The 20,791-nt window shown below is 37.4% G+C and overlaps 2 protein-coding genes across 2 annotated transcripts in view; one reads left to right on the top strand and one right to left on the bottom strand.

The window, feature by feature from the left end:
* Window positions 1-20,791, bottom strand: part of ARIH1 (ariadne RBR E3 ubiquitin protein ligase 1) — a 117,466-nt gene that overhangs the window by 63,866 nt on the left and 32,809 nt on the right. The window contains exon 2 of the mRNA XM_060153490.1: window positions 7,580-7,647. Within this exon, the coding sequence (XP_060009473.1) occupies window positions 7,580-7,647 (68 nt within the window). The remainder of the gene's footprint in view (window positions 1-7,579; window positions 7,648-20,791) is intronic.
* LOC132511825 (large ribosomal subunit protein uL1-like) lies at window positions 13,133-18,846 on the top strand. The gene is given in 3 exon segments (XM_060135946.1): window positions 13,133-13,291; window positions 18,166-18,687; window positions 18,689-18,846. Coding segments are annotated over 3 exon segments (819 nt in total). The 3' UTR covers window positions 18,827-18,846.

Genomic DNA, 20,791 nt, shown 5'->3' with positions numbered 1-20,791 from the left:
AGAGGGCCCATGACAGTATAATTCCAAAGGTGCTCCCTAGAGCTGTGGAGCTAACAGCCTACATTGACACACACAGAAACCCTGTGGTCAGATAAAGGAAACATTTCCAAAGTTGAGGCAACACAAAAATGAATTTGGTGACCACCTTAAAAGTTCTGTACTACTAATGTGTAGTATAAGAAATAAAGAGGGGACTTCCCTGGTGCCGCAGTGGTTAAGAATCCGCCTGCCAATGCAGGGGACCCGGGTTCGAGCCCTGGTCCAGGAAGATCCCACATGCCGTGGAGCAACTAAGCCTGCATGCCTCAACTACTGAAGCCCACATGCCTAGAGCCCGTGCTCCACAACAAGAGAAGCTACCGCAATGAGAAGCCCGCGCACCGCAACGAAGAGTAGCCCTCGCTCTCCACAACTAGAGAAAAGCCCATGCGCAGCAACGAAGACGTAGCCAAAAATAAATTAATTTAAATAAATAAAGAGGAAAGGCAGACAGAAGCTGGAATTGTCATAAAAAGAAAGAGAAGGACAACTCACTTTCTCAGTCTCTCCTGCTGGGAGGATAAATGCCTGGCAGGAGCAGGGTGATCTTTAGTTTATGTATAGTACTGAAGAAGGGTCAATGAGAAATTCATTCTACCGAAGAGGTAAGGAGATATCCAGCTTTCAAAGGCTGCAATAGCAGAAGTACTAGTCATGGTGTCACATGCCCAATATTTGATGCTACGAACTGTGATGCCTGTGCCCAATGGCAACAGCAACAGCTCTTCCATTAGAATAGTTTGACTCTGATTTCTGGCATTGTCTTGGACTCACATACTTCGTGGCTGATTCTCAATACGTAATGTCTTTTCCACTTAACCTCTTAAAGTTTGTTTACAACTAAAAATCCTGACTGATAACACCAGGAGACGGTTCAAGATATGACAAATGAAATAATGGAAGGAACATCCCACAAAAATTATGATAGAATCAAATCCCAGATGGAAAGGTTGGCCTTAAAGAAGAAGGACAGATTTGTTATTGCTGCATTTCTGATTCTCCGATTTTCTGTTTTGCTTCACCTGTAGAAGCATGGGAAGAAACCCAGTGAATAGAGAAAATTCGATTTAATTTGTAAAACAGAAATGAAATAAACCTATAGAGTTGAAAAGCAGAAGGCTGGATAAGGAAGAAAACAGCAAAGATCTGGAAAACGGCTACTAGAGGCAAGAGACCAAAAAGTTAAAATGGCCCCTCCCCACCTGCACCAAAACGTATTTTTAAAAAGAATAAATCACTCGGTTTTAGGATCAGGACAGATCTGTTTAAACTGTAGACTAGAAGGCCGGGGGGCAAGTAAGAAGAATTATTGGCAAGAATCTATTTATGCTTTTATTGCCCTCACTGGACCATGAATTCCTCCCTCCAGGGCTGGGACTATGGCTCACTAATGAATAAAATAAAAGAAACATTTGTATGCCTAGTATATGGAAATAAGAAAGAAGAGCAGAGCGGACTAAATTTACAATTACACTTCACAATTTTGACTAAGAATCATCTTTAAGTATGTCAAATGAATCGAAATAACACTTGAATACATTCTGTGTTACCCACTGGGAAGCAAGATCTTTTTTTAATGTTATGTAACAAAATTTATTGGACATATTGTCTAACTTTGTAATTCCTGGGATCCTAAATAATTACAAGATCATCATATCTTCATTTTTATACTCACGAATTGGGAGGCGCACAGTGTCACCGAGGCTAAACCTCCTTACATTCCATGCTTTTCATTTTCCAAGGGTATTAATGGGGTGAGGGGGAGAGGGAGGAATGGAAAGGGGCCTAGGCATTGGCACTTAAAAAAATTCTCAGGTGATTCTAATGTACAGCCACTTTAATAGTTTATCAATTGATTCTCTTGTGTCTCCTAGGTATTGATTATATTGTCTATATAGAATTTCTCTTCCTTTTTTAAAAAGAAAGTGTTTTCATTAAAAATGAGTGCTTGCTTTCTGAAACAGTTATTTTATTATAAAGTTCTTCTGTGATTATTGAGGAAAATTCACAGAATACAAAAAAGCATAAAGAATCTTTTAAAAAATCCATAATCCTCCTATCCCCAAAACAATCTTCATGCCACTTATTTAATTTTCCATGTTTTACTTTATTTATCAGAACTTCCAATACATTTATTTAAACGGTGGTGACAGCCAGTAACTAACGTTTCAAAATTAAATATAATTTTGCTGTAGATTATTAGTTGATACCCTTTATTAAGCTAAGAAATTACCTTTTTAGTTTGCAAAAAATTTTTTCTAACACAGGGGTAAATGCACAATATTATTAAATACATTGCTGGCATTCATTATAATTACCTTTTGGTTTCTCTTCATTACCCTGTTACAAGTAGTAAACAAGTAGTAGACAAGTTTTTTCTCCAATGGTGACCCATTCTTGCATTCCTAGGAGAAATCCTACTAGACCATTAATTCTTTCAATTCAATTATTTTATCCATGAATTCAAAAGGTATGTTCATAATGAAGATGGTTTTCTTATGCTGTCTTTGTCAAATTTTGTAACCAGGGTTATTCTGATTTGGCTAACATGAATTAATGATGTCCTATCTTTTTCTATGTTCTGAAATAGTTTTTCAGAACTAGAAAAACTAGCAGTTCCTTAAAGGTTTATTAAGACAGAACTTGCCCATAAAATCATCTAGTGCTTTTGGGGGAAGGAGAGGGATCTTTTAGTATATTTATTACATTTTTCCACAGTTGTTTTCGTATTTTTTTTGGGGGGGGAGCGGTAATTTCCATTTCTAAGCTTTCAAACTTAATGGTAAAAGTGGTATACACAGTATTAATTTAAAATTTTGAAATATTTTTCCTAACCATAATTATGCATTATTGCCAATATTGTTTATTTGTGACTTTTCCTCCTACCGAATCACATTTGCCAATGGTTTATTTACCTCCCTTTTTTCAAAATAGACTTTACATTTAGTTATTCATTCATTCATCCATTCGTTCATTTATTTATGGCTGCATTGGGTCTTCGTTGCTACACATGGGCTTTCTCTAGTTGCAGCAAGCGGGGGCTACTCTTCGTTGCGGTGCGCGGACTTCTCATTGTGGCGGCTTCTCTTGTTGTGGAGAACGGGCTCTAGGTGTGTGGGCTTCAGTAGTTGTGGCACGCGGGATCTAGAGTGCAGGCTCAGTAGTTGCGGCGCACAGGCTTAGCTGCTCCTAGGCATGTGAGATCTTCCTGGACTAGGGCTCAAACCCGTGTCCCCTGCATTGGCAGGCGGATTCTTAACCACTGCGCCACCAGGGAAGTCCTACTTTTTTAATGGCAGTTTCAAGCTCAAACCAAAACTAAGCAGAAATTACAGAGGTTTCCCATATACCCCACTGCCACACACACACACAAACACAACCTCCTCCACCATCAACACCTCACATAAGAGTGGTACATTTGATGCAATCAATGAACCTACATTGACACATCATTATCACCCAAGTCCATAGTTTATTTACATTAGGGGTCAGTTTTGGGGGTGTACATTCTATGGGTTTAGACAAATGTATAGTGACATATACCCATCATAACAGTTTCATACAGAACACTTTCACCGCCCTAAAAATCCCTTTTGATCCACATACTCATCCTTCCCTCCCTCTAACCATGATCTTTTCATTATTTCCATAATTTTGCCTTTTCCAGAATGCCATATAGTTGGAATCATACAGTATGCAACCTTTTTAGATTGGCTGCTTCCACTTAGTAATATGCATTTAAGGTTCTTCCATGTCTTTTCATGGCTTGATAGCTCATTTGTTTTTAGCAATGAATTACATTCCATTGTCTGGATGTGCCACAGTTTATTCACCCATTCACCTACTGAAGGACATCTTGACTGTTTCCAAGTTTTAGCAATTATGACTAAAGATGCTATGAATATCCATGTGCAGGTCTTGGTGGGCTTAAGCTTTCAACTCATTTGGGTAAATACTAAAATGCGTGACTGGACTGTACGGTAAGAAACTGCCAAATTGGAAGCAAAGTGGCTGCACCATTTTGCAGTCCCACCAGCAATGAGTGAGAGTTCCTGTTGCTCCACATCCTCATCAGTATTTGGTGGTGTGTTTTGAAATTTTTTTTTCTCCCTTGGCCACACTGCGCAGCATGTAGGATCTTAGTTCCCCAACCGGGGATCAAACCCATGGCCCCTGCAGTGGAAGCTCAGAGTCTTAACCACTGGACTGCCAATGAAGTCCCTGTGTTTTGGATTTTGGCTATTCTAATAGGTGTGTAGTGGTAATTTTAACTAGCAGTTTCATTTTAATTAGCAGTGCCCTAATGATGATGTATGATGTTAAATATATCTTCATACGCTTATTTGACATCTGTGTATCTTCTTTAGTGAGGTATCTATTAAGATTTTTGCTCATTTTAAAATTGGTTCTTTTTCTTACTGTTGAGTTCCAAGAATTCTTTGTATATATTGGCTAACAGATATCTTTTGCAAATATTTTCTCCCTGTCTGTGGCTTGTTTTCTCATTCTCTTGATATTTCCCTTTTTAAAAATCCATTTCAAAGAGCCATCTTTCTGCTTTATTTATTTTTGTTCTCTAATTCATTAATGTTGCTTTCATTTTAAATACCTATTCTACTCTCTTTGGGTTTATTTTTCTAACTTCCTGTTTCAAAGCCTCACTTTGTTTTCTACCTATTTATCTTTTTTCTTATAGATACTAAGACTGTAAATCTCCCTGTATCTCTTCAGCTACATCCCACATTTGTCCTCTCATTATTTAGTTCTAATTATTTTAATAATTTCATTTTGGGATTCTAAGAGTTTTTTGCAAGAGTGAAAATAGAACACGTATCAATTTTTCTTGGAATTTATTATAGCCCAGAATGTGATCAATTTGAAAATAATATACTCTGAACGGTACACCAAATACCAATTCATATTTTAAATCCTCTCTATGTTTATTTATTGATAAACAGTCTAGAAGAAAACTCTAGTGTAACAGTTATATGTCGAGACAGCATCCACAAAACGAATAAAATGAATATGTTGGATACGGTTGAAATAAACAATTCAAGATGGCTAAATAGCAGAATGGAGGCAGAAAGAAAAGCAAGTTAGTGAATTAAAGGTAAACCTGAGGAACTTTCACAGACCAAAGTAGAAAGACAAGTACAGAAGAAGCATTTTGAAAAAAGGTGAAAAAAATCCAGAAGTTTCAACATGTAACCAACAGGAATTCTAGAAAGCACCAAGAGAATGGAGAAAAGATAATATTAAAGAAATAACAGATAAGAATTTCCCAAACCAAAAACATGAGTCCTCATACTTAAAGTGCCCAACTAGCTATGTTTTCAAAACCTACTCCAAAATTTCAGAATATTAAGGATTTCTCTTACAGCACTCAAAAACTGATCACATATGAAACCTGACTTAAATGACTAAAGGATGTATTATTCTAGAAGGAAAAAAAGTACATCTGGAGAAAACAGTAGGGTGCAAGAAACAAATTAGCCAAAAAAAAACAGAAGTTAAATACATTGATAGTAAAAATGCTTAACATGAAATGAAAAATTCAAATATTATCAACTTATCCAACTGAGAGGGAAAGAACGGAGGATAGAGAAGAAAAGCATGCTACAGTTTTTGTCTTATGCAGGGCATGGATATAAACAGTGTGACTAAATAGTTATAAACTGTGCATATACATATACATATAACTATGCATATACAAATTGTAAGGGTGACCCCTAGAAAAGCTAAAATAAAATATATAACTTTGAAATTATAACGGGGGGAAAAAGGGAAAGAAAACTTGATCAAACCAAGAAAGTAGCCAAGAAACTAACCAAACAGAAAACACGGTAAATATAAAGCACAAATTAAGGTAAATCAGTAGTGAAATATAAACATATTAGTAATTATGAAATAAAGTGTAGCAGTGCTACTATCAGACAACATAGGATATAGTAATGTGAAACTCATTAAATGACACAAGAAGATATTGCATAATGATTTAAAAACACTATTTAAAAATTTACAAGTACCCAATAACATATCTCCAGAAGATTTTAAAACAGAAACTGAAATTACAAGGAGAAACTGAAAAGTTCATACACATTAGAAGTTCCCAGAAGCTGCCTAATTTTCAATTCATACTCATCACACTTAAGTTCTACAATATTTAATTGAAAAATGCTTTCAGCAGTGTCAACAGTGTTATAGGACAAACTTGAGAATGTCTTTGGAGAGATATATTAATAAGAAACAAACTGTAAATAAGTCTAGTTCAGTAGAAGAGTATCAGATGTAAACAATGAAAACTACTTTTTTCCTAAACTTTTTTGTGTCACAAAGTAAGTGTGAAAATAAATACGAGCAAAATTAAGAAATACCACTGACTTCAAAAAAGGCGGTCAGCTCCACAGGAAAAAGAAAAAAAAGAAAAATCACACTAGTCAAGGATTTTATTCTTCATGAACCTTGGGAAAGCTGTATAGTATGTGTTTAAGAACATAAGCTTTGGAGTCCAACAAACCTGAGTTTGAGTGCTAACTCCTTGCGTTACAAAACTGAGATAAACACATCAAGCTCTTAATTTCCATATCAATTAAGTGGGGATAATTTGTAGCTCCATAAAGCTATCACCTGGATAAAATTAAATAATGCCTGGCACAGAGGACTCAATAATTAAGAATTATTGTTGTTACTATTAAATTGTAGCTGGGGTGCAAGATGTGAGAAACTGGGTAATATTCTTGGTATTATTTAATATCTGTTTTGCAGAGTGCTTTTGATTTTAAAAATCAAATGGGAAATATTTTCCATTTACTTCTCATAATATTTGGGTTCTCAGTTCATAACAAAAACTAGTTGTAATTTTAAAATTAAAATTGCTAATTTTAGACTGAGAGAATAAGGCTGATAGAATAAAGGCTCTCACCCTACCACAAAGTGCCCCAAATTTCCAATTTAAGGAAGAGAAAAAGATAAAGAATGGCACTATTATTATCATTCTCCAGTCCCAGTAATTTCTTCCCTTTTGGAACCAGAAACATTTCCAGAGAGAAAATACCCAATGGAATTTAATCCTGCACAGAAACCAGAGAACAAACCAGTCAGTCCAAACAGCTGTTCTGGTGGCAAGGATACCCTGAGCAACTTCTTCGTTTTTACTGAAGAAATGTCATTATTACACCTAAGGTAGATTTAAAGGTTTATGGGCATGAAGGTTTTAAGTAATTAAAGGAAGATCTTATTCGTGTGCTCCACGAATATATCAAGCCCTTTACGTATTTTTAGTTCTCAGTACTCAAGAGGATACATTTTAGAAGACACAGAAGCAGAGCCCCCACACCTCACCTCCAAAATAAAAGGAGAAATATTAAGCCTGAGCTCCCTTAACACTAAGTTTATTGCAAAACTTACAGATGGGGAATACATTAAAGCAAATACCACTTGTACACTGGTTTGTTCACATACTTACTTGTGTCTCATAAATTCAGTTCAACAGGCTCTCTGTGTTACTTCTAAGTATAAAGCTGACAATATAGTTCCTTACCTTTCCATTAGCTTCTCTTTATCCCAATTGAAGTGGCTAAGGAGTATTCTTGTGATAGTTGCTGGATTCTAAAGAAGGGGGAAAAAAAGTCATTTTAAGGTAATAGCACTTCACTGACATTTAGTGAATTTTTAGGTTGAATTTAAAGTTCTACAACACCCCACCCAAATTTCCTTTCCTAAGATATTTCTTTATTCCCCTAAGAAAATACAAACTGTTTATGGAGGACACCAAGGGGGGACAGGTATGTGTGGGGGGATGAATTGGGAGATTGGGATTGACACATATACACTAATATGTATAAAACAGATAACTAATAAGACCTGCTGTACAAAAAATAAATAAAATTAAATTTTAAAAAAAGGAAAATACAAAGTTTTAATTATAAGATCAAGACTATTTAAAAATAGTTTGTCACACTAATATGTCAGGTTTCTATGGGATTCTAAAGTAGAATTCAAAATAAGCCAAGAAAAAATGAAATGAAAAACTACTGTATAATTAAGCGCTAATTAAAGTGAACCTTTTTGCAATTAGATTTAACAGACTGCCGCATCGGCACACTGTAAATCAATAAAATTTCTAAAATTTTACGTAATGAATAGTTCAAATGAATCCAAACCATTTTTAATTCAGAAGGTCCTTCAGACATATTTAATGAAAACAACAAAATATCTATACTATGAAATAATTTATAGAATATAATCTTCAGCTGCTATTTCGTTTCTAGAAGGAAAGGCTACCACCATGAAATAAGCCCAAAGTTGACTGCCTTATCATTCAATGATGTCACAAATACTTCCCTTTCCCTTGAAACTAGTGAGCAGAATTTTAACTCAAAAGGCAATGGGCCAATAAAGATGTTTAAAAAAATAAAAATAAAAGATCCAAGACAAAAAAAAAAGGCAATGGAGTGGGGAGGCCCTCGGCTGGGGACTTCCCTGGTGGCGCAGTGGTTAAGAATCCGCCTGCCAATGCAGGGAACATGGGTTCGAGCCCTGGTCCAGGAAGATCCCACATACCAAGGAGCAATTAAACCCGTGCGCCACAACTACTGAGCCTACACTCTAGAGCCCGCGAGCCACAACTACTGAGCCCATGTGCCACAACTACTGAAGCCCACGCGCCTAGAGCCCGTGCTCCGGGCAAGACAAGCCACTGCAATGAGAAGCCTGGGCAACGCGACGAAGAGTAGCTCCTGCTCGCCGCAAGTAGAGAAAGCCTGCGTGCAGCACAAAGATCCAACGCCCCCAAAAATAAAATAAATAAAAATTAATTTTTTTAAAAGGCAATGGTGGGGGGGCCTTCCCTGGTGGTACAGTTGTTGAGAGTCCGCCTGCCGATGCAGGGGACACGGGTTCGTGCCCCGGTCCGGGAAGATCCCACATGCCGCGGAGCGGCTGGGCCCATGAGCCATGGCCACTGAGCCTGCCCGTCCGGAGCCTGTGCTCCGCAACAGGAGAGGCCACAGCAGTGAGAGGCCCACATACCGCAAAAAAAAAAAAAAAAAAGAATAAAGGCAATGGGGGGCTTCCCTGCTGGCCCAGTGTTTAAGAATCCGCCTGCCAATGCAGGGGACACAGGTTTGAGCCCTGGTCCAGCAAGATCCCACATGCCGCAGAGCAACTAAGCCCGTGTGCCACAACTACAGAAGTCCGCGCACCTAGAGCCTGTGCTCCGCAACAAGAGAAGCCACCGCAATGAGAAGCCTGCGTACCACAACGAAGAGTAGCCCCCACTCGCCGCAAGTAGAGAAAACCCACGCACAGCAACGAAGACCCAATGCAGCCAAAAATAAATAATTTAAAAAAAAAAAGGCAACAGGGACTAAGAGATGGATGAAATCCAACTCATTCAAAGATACTAGAGCTAGTTACAATGTCAGAAGTGAAAGTCAAACCTGAGTCTGCTTATTTGTACTTCATGTATGACTTTATTACCTCAAATAACATTATAAAAAAGGCCTCCGTATATAAACTACTTTTATTTCACCATAGTTAGACAACAGTATTAGTTAACTACTGATTTAGTTAAAAAGTAATCCTGTATAAAAATGTCATGAAAGAAATCCCTATCAATTATTCTCAATAATACCATTTTTCACAGAAAAAGTCACATACATCCACTTCCCCTTTGGCAAAAAAGTCGAAGATGCAGACATTATAAGTCCCAACCCTCCACTCCAGGCACATTTTGCTAATCCATCCAGGTATTCCTTACTTCTTGAACCGAGACTCCCTTAAGAATCCTCCTTTAACACTTGAGAAAGACACTCCCAATCTAGAAGAATTAATATGTGAAAAGGAACCTATTAGCTGATCCTAAGTTGTAATATTTGTACAGAATATAGACATGGTCAAGTGTCCAGAAATATGATACAACAGGTTTTTACAATAGGATTTGCCTACAATTGAAATAGTTATTCATTTAGTCATATGTAAAATAAGGGCAATAATCCTATTAATTGGGAAAATTAAGTCTAGTCGTATCCACTGGGATTTTGCAAATATAACTTTGCGGCATCCAATGCATGATATAATCTCTGCCACTAGACAGCACACTTGGGGGAAAATGTTTCAGGAATTGTTAATTCTCAACTTGCAAAGAGAAAAAAGGGAGAGGAGGGGAAATGCCCTCTTTGACTTAATATTGCTAAATACCTTTTCTGTGTCTGAGTTCAAAAATCGGTCTCGGGACTTCCCTGGTGGTGCAGTGATTAAGACTCTGTGCTGCCAATGCAGGAGGCGTGGGTTCAATCCCTGTTTGGGGAACTAAGATCCCACATGCCGAATGGCAGCAGCCAAAAGATTAAAAATTAATTAATTAAAACTGGTCTGATCCAGAGGTTTCCAAACCTGTTATTCGTCCTTCAAAAATTACTATGGAATCTTCTGTTTAAAACAGATTCCTAAAAAAAAAAACAAAAAACAAAAAAAACAGATTCCTAGGTTCCACCCCCAAAAGTGCTCATCACCAAAGGGATTCAGAACATTAGACTACTCATCCCTCAGGATGAAGAAAACATGACAATTTTTCTGATTTTAGCTGTTTAAAATTTTCTCTGTAGGTGTAATGTGTTTAATAATGTATTGGAGGTACAGGCTCAAAAGTTTTTCCCAATAGGACATTACTGGAAAATCTGGCTAAACCACATGATGATGCCGGAATATCTACATTCTGCCAGGGCTCTACACTATAGGTCAGAGGCTGTTTCACAATACTAAATAAATATATTTGGGTCACTATCTTAATGCAGCTGGCTCAAGTCATTTACGTGCATTGCACATAAATGGAAAGGTGATGGGGGAATGACATTTATTGTGCATCTACTGTATTCCAGACCCTGTACAAGGTATTTTAAACATCTCGTTTAACTCTCAAAGCATTCTGTAAGGTAAATATACTTACCTCCCATTTTAAATATGAGAAAACTATGACTAGGCTCCAAAAGGTTACAAAAACTACCCAATATCATGCAGCTAATTTAGTGGAACAGTTGTGGGGACTTCCCTGGTGGTCCAGTGGGTAAGACTCTGCTCTCCCAATGCAGGGGGCCTGGGTTTGAGTCCCTGGTCAGGGAACTAGATCCCACATGCATGCTGCAACTACGAGTTCACATGCCGCAACTAAATATCACACATGTGGCCAACGAAGATCCCGCATGCCACAACTAAAACCCACTGCAGCCAAAATAAATTAAATAAATAAATAAATAAATATTTTAAAGCTGATATTTTAAGTGGAATAGTTGTGAATTCTCACCTAGGACAATCTGGATCTAATATTCCTTCGTTTATTCTATATAGGACAATCCAAAGGAATATTAAAGAGTTCATTTAACTACTAGTCATATGTCTAAATATCCTTTATATCCTCCACCAAAGGGTAATTCAGGGCAGGATGAAGAGAGGATGGCAGAAAGCTAAGAGGCACAAGTGAGCTTTCTGAGAGACTGAAAAATGTTCTACTTCTTGAATGTGATGGCTGGTTATATGAGGGAATACATTTATCAAAACTCGAACTATACACTTAAAAATGGGTACCTTTAGTCATACCAATAATGTTTATTTTTATTTAAAAACAGAACAATCTGTCTTCTGGTCCTGACCAAGATGGAGTAATAAACACAACTCCCTCCCACAATTACAACTAAAAACTCTGGACAAAATACAACTAACAGAGTACTCTGAACATTAAATAACAGCAGGCAGATTGGGGAGAGCAGTGAAAAACAACAAATAAGATGATGGTGAGTATCGGTTTGTTTTCTCTCCTTTACTTCCTGGCTTTGACACAAGGGTAGGCCAAATAGGCATACTGCATAGTAGGCACAATCAGCAAAAGCTGAAACAAGTGCGTCTTCTTGGCCAGAGGACTAAGGCAAAAGGCTCCTGGAGGTGGGGAGAATACTTTTCTCCTTTTTCCCTTGTTTCTTTCTCCCAGCCCTGCCCTGAGGCCAGTCCCAGCCATGAAACTACACTACTGCAGACCACAGAAAACCACAAGAGAAAACAGACTGCTCTGAACACAGGAACCAGGAAGACGAACCCCGGTGTGAAAAAAAAAAAAGAGTGTGGGAGAATCCCTATTATTTTCTTTTCTTTTTTCTCTTGCCACTTCACCTCAAGGTATGACAGGCAGGAAACTAAAACTGAGAGAACTCCGTGCATCTGGCTAGAGGAATGAAGGAAAGGGCCACTGGGAGATAAGAGTGTAGAGGAAATCACTGAAAGGAGAGATGGAGAAGTAGATTCCTAATTCTGTGTATGAACCAAGTCCTGGGCTCACATGTAAGCTATACATGTGTGGAACACAGCCAAAGAATAGGAGAGGCTTCCAGAACCAGAACCAGAACTATGATATAAACCACTGCCCAAATCCTAGATCAACCTAAGTGGGAATGGGAGGGGCAAACTCAATATAGCAAAGACTTTGAAAACTGAACAGATAATGGAACCAAATCTGTACATAAAGTGAGAAAGAACTTTCAGGTAGAACCTAACTGGGTTGACTTACTTACTAAAACAAAAGATCCTCACCACTCTCTAAAGGATTTTAAGAAGACGCAGAATCTCACACAACATTCCAAACATCCAGGACAGAATCCGAAATTACCAAAGCAAGAACAACAAAAATCTGATCAATTATCAACAGAGAAGACAATTATTTGATTCTGACCCCAAGATGACCCAGATATTAGAATTATCAGACAAAGACTTTTAAAGCAGCTGTTAAAAACATGATACATTGGGTAAGGGTGAACACCTTAAAATGAATGAAAGAAATTCTTAGGAAAGAAGCTCAAATTATAAAAAAGAACCAAACGGAAAATTTTAGGACTAAAAAACCCTAAGATCACTCGATGGGCTCAACAGCAGAAAGGAGATGACAGTAGTCAGTGAACTTAAAGATATGTCAATAACAACTGTGTGTGTGTGTGTGTGTGTGTGTGTGTGTGTGTGTATAAATATAAATATAAATAAGAAGTCTCAGGGCCCTGTGGGATAATATCAAAAGCTATCAGCCTAGACTTCTATAAAGTATAGTTCAGGAATGAAGACAAGGATACTCTCAGACAAAAGAAAACCAAGAGAACTCATTGCCAGCAGACCTGCTCTAAAGGAAATGCTAAAAGAAGTTCTTCAGACAGAAAGCAAATGGTACCAGAGGGTAACCTGGAATTTCAAGAAACAAGGAAGAGCAACAGAAATGGTAAATGAGTAAATATCATAGACTATTCTTCTCTTCTTATGTTTCTGAAATATATACAAAACTGTTGAAACCAAAAATTATAACATGTCACGGTAAGGTGAAGGGTCAGATGTAACACATATGACAACGACAGTATAAAGGGACTGATAGAAAGGTCATCTATATAGCTATAAGGTTTCTATGTTTCACTTGGAGCGGTAAAGTATCAACTTTAAGTAGACTGTGAAGAGTGAAATATTTATATTATAATCCTTAGAGCAACCACTGAAAAAAAAAGAGAGATGGCTAAAAACACCAATAGAGATTGATCATTTTGTGTGATACTAGCTTTTGGTTTAAAGTATATGTATGTATTAAAAGTCCAATGAAATATCCACCTATTTTCATTTAATTAAGACCTTAAAAATCAGAAACAGATGTTGACCTTTATCAAATGCTGTTACAATATCAAAGGAAATGATCACACTGTTGATCTTTTTTAAACCTATTAATGAGATAAATTATGTTAACATAATTTCTAATAATAAGCCATTCTTGGGGGGAAAAAAAAACACCAATAGATACATGAAGTGGAATATTTTCAAAATCCAATCCAAAAGAAAGCAGAAAAGGAGGACCAAAGAGAAAAATAATTTAAAAGACCAAAATTCAACCACATCAATAATTACATTAAATGTAAAAAGTGAAGGGAAAAAACCCACTTAAAAGACAGATAACTATACAAAATTATTACGCTGTATACCTGAAACTGATGTCATATGTCAATTATACCTTAATTTTTAAAAAAGAAATCTTTATGCTGCTAAATAAGAGACAGAGAGCTTAGTTTTTTTTAAGGCAAAACTATATGTTGTTTATAACAACCCATTTTCCAATATAATGACACATAGAGACTAAAAGTAAAAGGATGAAAAAAGACGTATCATGCAAAACACTAATCAAACAAAAGCTGCAGTGGCTATATTTCTCAAAGTAAACTTCAAAACAAGAAAATTTACCAGTGATAAAGAAAAAAACCTCACAATGGAAAGGTCAAGTTACTAAGAAAACATGCACTTAACAACAAAGCCTCATAATAAATAAAGCAAAAACTGTTTAAAATGAAAGAAAAATAGACAAATCCACAATTATACTTGGAGATTTCAATGCTCCTCTCTCAGTAATCCATTTAACAAGTAGACAGACTATTTGGAAAATAAACCATCTTCTATCAAATAACCTAAGGGCCAACGAGGAAGTCTTGAAGAAAATTAGAAAACAACCTGAACTGAAGAAAATGAAAATACAACACATCAAAATTTGTGAAATGTAACTAACACTGTTTAGGAGGAAATTTATTGTACTAAATGCTTACATAAGAAATGCAGAAAGATAATGCTTTTTTAAAAAAAAAAAGCAAACTATATCTAAAGCAAGCAGAAGAAATAATACAAAGAGAAGTCAATAAAACTGAAGATAGAAAACCAAGAGAAAATAAATGAAACCAAAGCTAGTACTAAAGATCAACAGAACTCTAGCAAAGACTAACCAAGAGAAAAGAGACCCAAATGACCAGGAATTCACAACGTAGATAAAACAGACCAATTTTCTTAAAAGTCACTAACTACTAAAATTCACTGAAGAAGAAATGGATAATATGAACATTCCTATATCTATTAAACAAACTGAATGAGTATTTAAAATCTCTGCAAAAAGAAAACTCAAGACCCAAATAGTTTCACTGGTAAATTCTACTAACCGTTTAATACAGCGGTCCCCAACCTTTTGGGCACTAGGGACCAGTTTTGTGGAAGACAATTTATGGATGGTTCAGGTGGTAATGCTTACCTGCCACTCACCTCCTGCTGTGAGACCTGGTTCCTAACAGGCCGCAGACCCGTATCGGACCTGGGGGTTGGGGACCCCTGGTTTAAGGAACCCAAAAATATCAATTCTACACAATCTCTTACAGAAAACAGGAGGAAACACTTCCCAATTCCTATTATAAGACCAGCATCACCCTGATATCAAAATCAGACAAAAAACATTATAAGAAACTACTACATGAGCAAAGATGTAAAACTCCCCAACAAAATATTAGGAAATCAAATCTAGCAATATATCAAAAGAAGGATAATTACACCACAACAAAGTGGGGTTTATCCCAGTATTGCAAAGCTACTTAAACATTCAAAAAAAATCAGTAAATATAATCATATTAACAACCTAAATAAAAACTACAAGATCATAACAGTAGGATGCAAAAAAAGCATCTGACAAAATTTGACATCTGGTACTCATAAAAACTCTCAGCAAATTAGGAACAGAAGGGAATTTCCTTAATTTGGTAATCTATTAGAAAAATTACAGCTAAATTACAGAAAATCTATTAGAAAAACTACAGCTAATAGAAAATCTATTAGAAAAATTATAGAAAAATTACAACTGTCGTGTTAAAAATGACATGATCTATGCAGAAAATTCCATGGACCTACAAAAAAGTTCCTAGAATAAATGAGTTCAGCAAGTTCCAGAATATAAGATCAATATATTTTTTTTATTTTATTGGAATATAGTTGATTTACCATGTTGTGTTAGTTTCAGGTGTACAGCAAAGTGAAGCAGTTATACATATAAATATATCCACTCTTTTTTAGATTCTTATCCCATATAGGTCATTACAGAGTACCGAGTAGAGTTCCCTGTGCTATACAGTAGGTCCTTATCAGTTATCTACAGACCAATATTTTTTTAAAAAACAGCTGTATTACAAAAATAAACAAATGGGACCTAATGAAACTTCAAAGCTTTTGCACAGCAAAGGAAACCATAAACAAGACCAAAAGACAACCCTCAGAATGGGAGAAAATATTTGCAAACGAAGCAACTGACAAAGGATTAATCTCCAAAATTTACAAGCAGCTCATGCAGCTCAATAACAAAAAAACAAACAACCCAATCCAAAAATGGGCAGAAGACCTAAACAGACATTTCTCCAAAGAAGATATACAGACTGCCAACAAACACATGAAAGAATGCTCAACATCATTAATCATTAGAGAAATGCAAATCAAAGCTACAATGAGATATCATCTCACACCAGTCAGAATGGCCATCATCAAAAAATATAGAAACAATAAATGCTGGAGAGGGTGTGGAGAAAAGGGAATACTCTTGCACTGCTGGTGGGAATGTGAATTGGTTCAGCCACTATGGAGAACAGTATGGAGGTTCTTTAAAAAACTAAAAATAGAATTACCATATGACCCAGCAATCCCACTACTGGGCATATACCCTGAGAAAACCAAAATTCAAAAAGAGTCATGTACCAAAATGTTCATTGCAGCTCTATTTACAATAGCCCAGAGATGGAAACAACCTAAGTGCCCATCATCGGATGAATGGATAATGAAGATGTGGCACATACATACAATGGAATATTACTCAGCCTTAAAAAGAAATGAAATTGAGCTATTTGTAATGAGATGGATAGACCTAGAGTCTGTCATACAGAGTGAAGTAAGTCAGAAAGAAAAAGACAAATACCGTATGCTAACACATATATATGGAATTTAAGAAAAAAAAATGTCATGAAGAACCTAGGGGTAAGACAGGAATAAAGACGCAGACCTACTGGAGAACGGACTTGAGGATATGGAGAGGGGGAAGGGTGAGCTGTGACAAGGCGAGAGAGAGTCATGGACATATACACACTAACAAACGTAGTAAGGTAGATAGCTAGTGGGAAGCAGCCGCATGGCACAGGGATATTGGCTCGGTGCTTTGTGACAGCCTGGAGGGGTGGGATAGGGAGGGTGGGAGGGAGGGAGGGAGACGCAAGAGGGAAGACACATGGGAACATATGTATATGTATAACTGATTCACTTTGTTATAAAGCAGAAACTAACACACCATTGTAAAGCAATTATACCCCAATAAAGATGTTTAAAAAAAAAAAGCTGTATTTTTTTTTACATACTAGCAACAAATAAATGGAAATCGAAAAAAATTTTAAGTTCCATTTACAACAGCACCAAAATGTGAAGTATTTAGGTATAAATTTAACAAACGATGTGAAAGTACACATATGCTGAAAACTGCAAAACACTAGTGAAGGAAATTTTAAAAGACCTAAATAACTGGAGATACGCCATCTTCATGGGTTGGGAGACTCAATGTAGTTAAAATATTAATTCTTCCCAAACTGATCTATAAGATTCAACTCAATACCAATCAAAACCCCAGTGGGATTTTGGGGTAGATACCAACAAGATATTTCCAAAACTTATGGGTTAGCAAGAAAACTAAAATAGCCAAAGTAATTTTGAAAGGAACACCACCTGACTTCAAAACATACTACAAAGGTATAGTACTGGCAAAAGAATAAATACACAGGTCAAAGGAATAGCAGAGAAGCCAGAAATAGATTCATACTAGTATGGCAAAATGATTTTTATGACAGTGCTAATACAATTCAATGGGGGGAAAAATCTTTTCAGCAAACAATACTAGAAGAATTAAGACATCCATCCATCTACATCCATACAGATATATTTTAAATCAACTCTGACCTATACCTCAGACTTCATACAAAGTTCGTAATGGATCAGACGTAAATGTAAAACATATGAGTATAAAACTTCTGGGAGAAAAATCTTTGTGACCTTGAGTTAGGCAAATAGTTCTTAGATACCAGAAGTACAATCTATAAGAAAAACAGATAAACTGGAATTCATCAAAATTAAAAAGACATTTAAGAGAAGGGAAAGACATGCCACTGATGAGAGAAAACATTTGCAAATCACACATCTGACAATGAATTTGTACCTAGAATACATATTTCAAAAATCACTTGAAGCCTAACAAGAAAACAAAAACCCAATTCTAAAAATAAGCAAAGCTCTCTTCTAGTTATCGCGGCACAAGACACCATCTACGAGACGGTGCGGGAAGTCCTGCACGGGAACCAGCGCAAGCACCAGAAGTTTTTGGAGACGGTGGAGCTTCAGATCAGCCTGAAGAACTATGACCCTCAGAAGAACAAGTGCTTCTCAGGCACCCTCAGGCTCAAGTCCACTCCCCACTCCAAGTTTTCTGTATGTGTTCTGGGGGACCAGAGGCATCGTGATGAGGCCAAGGCTGTGGATATCCCCCACATGGACATCGAGGCCCTGAAGAAACTTAAGAATAAGAAACTGGTCAAGAAGCTGGCCAAGAAGTATGATGCCTTTTTGGCTTCAGAGTCTCTGATCAAGCACATCTCACAAATCCTGGGCCCAGGCCTGAATAAGGCTGGCAAGTTCCCTTCCTTGCTAACCCACAATGAGAACATGGTGGCCAAAGTTGATGAAGTGAAGTCCACGATCAAGTTCCAGATGAAGAAGGTGCTGTGTCTGGCAGTGGCTGTTGGCCACGTGAAAAATGACAGATGATGAGCTTGTGTACAAAATCCACTTAGCCGTCAACTTCCTGGTGTTGTTGCTCAAGAAAAACCGGCAGATCGTCCGGGCTCTGTACATTAAGAGCACCATGGGCAAGCCCCAGCGCCTGCACTAAGGCACAGCTTAATAAACCATACTCCCATATTTATTTTTATTATTAAAAAAAAAAATAGGGGCTTCCCTGGTGGCGCAGTGGTTGAGAGTCCGCCTGCCGATACGGGGGTGACGGGTTCGTGCCCCGGTCCAGGAGGATCCCACATGCCGTGGAGCGGCTGGGCCCGTGGGCCGTGGCCGCTGAGCCTGCACGTCTGGAGCCTGTGCTCCGCAGCGGCAGAGGCCACAGCGGTGAGAGGCCCGCGTGCCGCAAAAATTAATTAATTAATTAATTAATTTAATTAAATAAATAAAATAAAAACAGGCAAAAAATCCGAACAGACATTTCACCAAAGAAAATCCATACAGAGACATGAAGAAGCACATGAAAGGACGCTCAACATCATTAGTCATTTGGGACACACAAACTAAAGCCACAATGTTATCACCACATGCCAATTAGAATGTTGGGGTGGGGGGAGAAATCCGACAATCCCAAGTGCTGCAGTGTGTGTGGTGCATCTGGAACTCTCATACACTGCTGGTGGGAATGCAAAATAATACAGCCAACAAAAAAATTTCTTACAAAGATAAACATATACTTAGCACAACCCCAAAATCTCACTATTAGGAACTTACCCAAGTGAAACAAAAACTTATGGTCACCCAAAAACCTGTATGAGGATATTTATAACAGCTTTATTTGTACCTGGCAAAAACTAGGAACAATCTAAATGTTCTGCAACTAGGGAATGGATAAACAAATCGTGGTACATCCACTGGATGGAATACTACTCAGTAATAAAGAACTACTGATATACACAACAACATGTATGAATCTCAAATGCAAATTCTAAGTGAAAGAAGCTAGACTCAAAAGGCTATATATTGCGTGATTCCATTCATATGACAAGGTAGAAAAGGCAAAACTATAGGGATGGTGTACAAATCCCCTGGTTGCCAGGGATTAATGGGGGAGGGGTTGACCAAATGGGGTAGAAGACAGGAGTTTTTTTAGAGGGTGATGATGGAACTGTTCTGTAAGTTCACTGTGGTGGCAGTTACATTCTCTAGGCATTTGTCAAAACTCATGAAATTGTACACCCAAAAGTATAAATTCAGTGTATGCAAACTGAAATATAATGGTAAAATGTAAATTATAAAAGTAATCTAACCTGCACTGGATCCTCTATAATGGAATTCTGACTGTTAAAAGTACAATGATACCTTATAGCCCATCAATTACTGGGTATTTATCTGGAAAAACAAACAAAAAAACCCCCACAAAAATGCTAATTCAAAAAGATACATGCACCTCAATATTAACTGCAGCATTATCTGCAATTGCCAAGATATGGAAGCAACCTAAGTGTCCATCAACAGATGAACAGATAAAGAAGACGTGGTAATATATATGCAATGGAAATTTTGCCATTAGCACCACATGGATGTACTTGGAGGGCATTATGCTAAGTGAAATAAGTCAAAGACAAATACTGTGTGATATCACTTATATGTGGAACCTAAAAAAATACAGCAAACTAGTGAATATAACAAAACAGCAGCAGACTCACAGATACAGAGAACAAAATAGTGGTTACCGGTGGGGTCGGGGCAACATAGGGCCAGGAGGTACAAACTACTGGGATAGGCTACAAGGATGTATTGTACAACATAGGGAATATAGCCAATCTTTTGTAATAACTGTAAATGGGGTGTAACCTTTAAAAACTGTATAAAAGGGCTTCCCTGGTAGCACAGTGGTTAAGAATCCACCTGCCAATGCAGGGGACACGGGTTTGAGCCCTGGTCCGGGAAGATCCCACATGCCACGGAGCAACTAAGCCCATGCACTGCAACTACTGAGCCTGCGCTCAAAACCCCGTGAGCCACAACTACTGAAGTCCGCATGCCTAGAGCCCGCGCTCTGCAACAAGAGAAGCCAATGTAATGAGAAGCCTGGGCACAACAACAAAGAGTAGCCCCC

This window comes from Lagenorhynchus albirostris, chromosome 1 (assembly GCF_949774975.1).
Source record: "Lagenorhynchus albirostris chromosome 1, mLagAlb1.1, whole genome shotgun sequence".
NCBI classification, from domain to species: Eukaryota; Metazoa; Chordata; class Mammalia; order Artiodactyla; family Delphinidae; genus Lagenorhynchus; species Lagenorhynchus albirostris.
The sequence above is the reverse complement of the archived record's forward strand: the minus strand, read 5'-3'. Positions and strand labels throughout refer to the sequence as shown.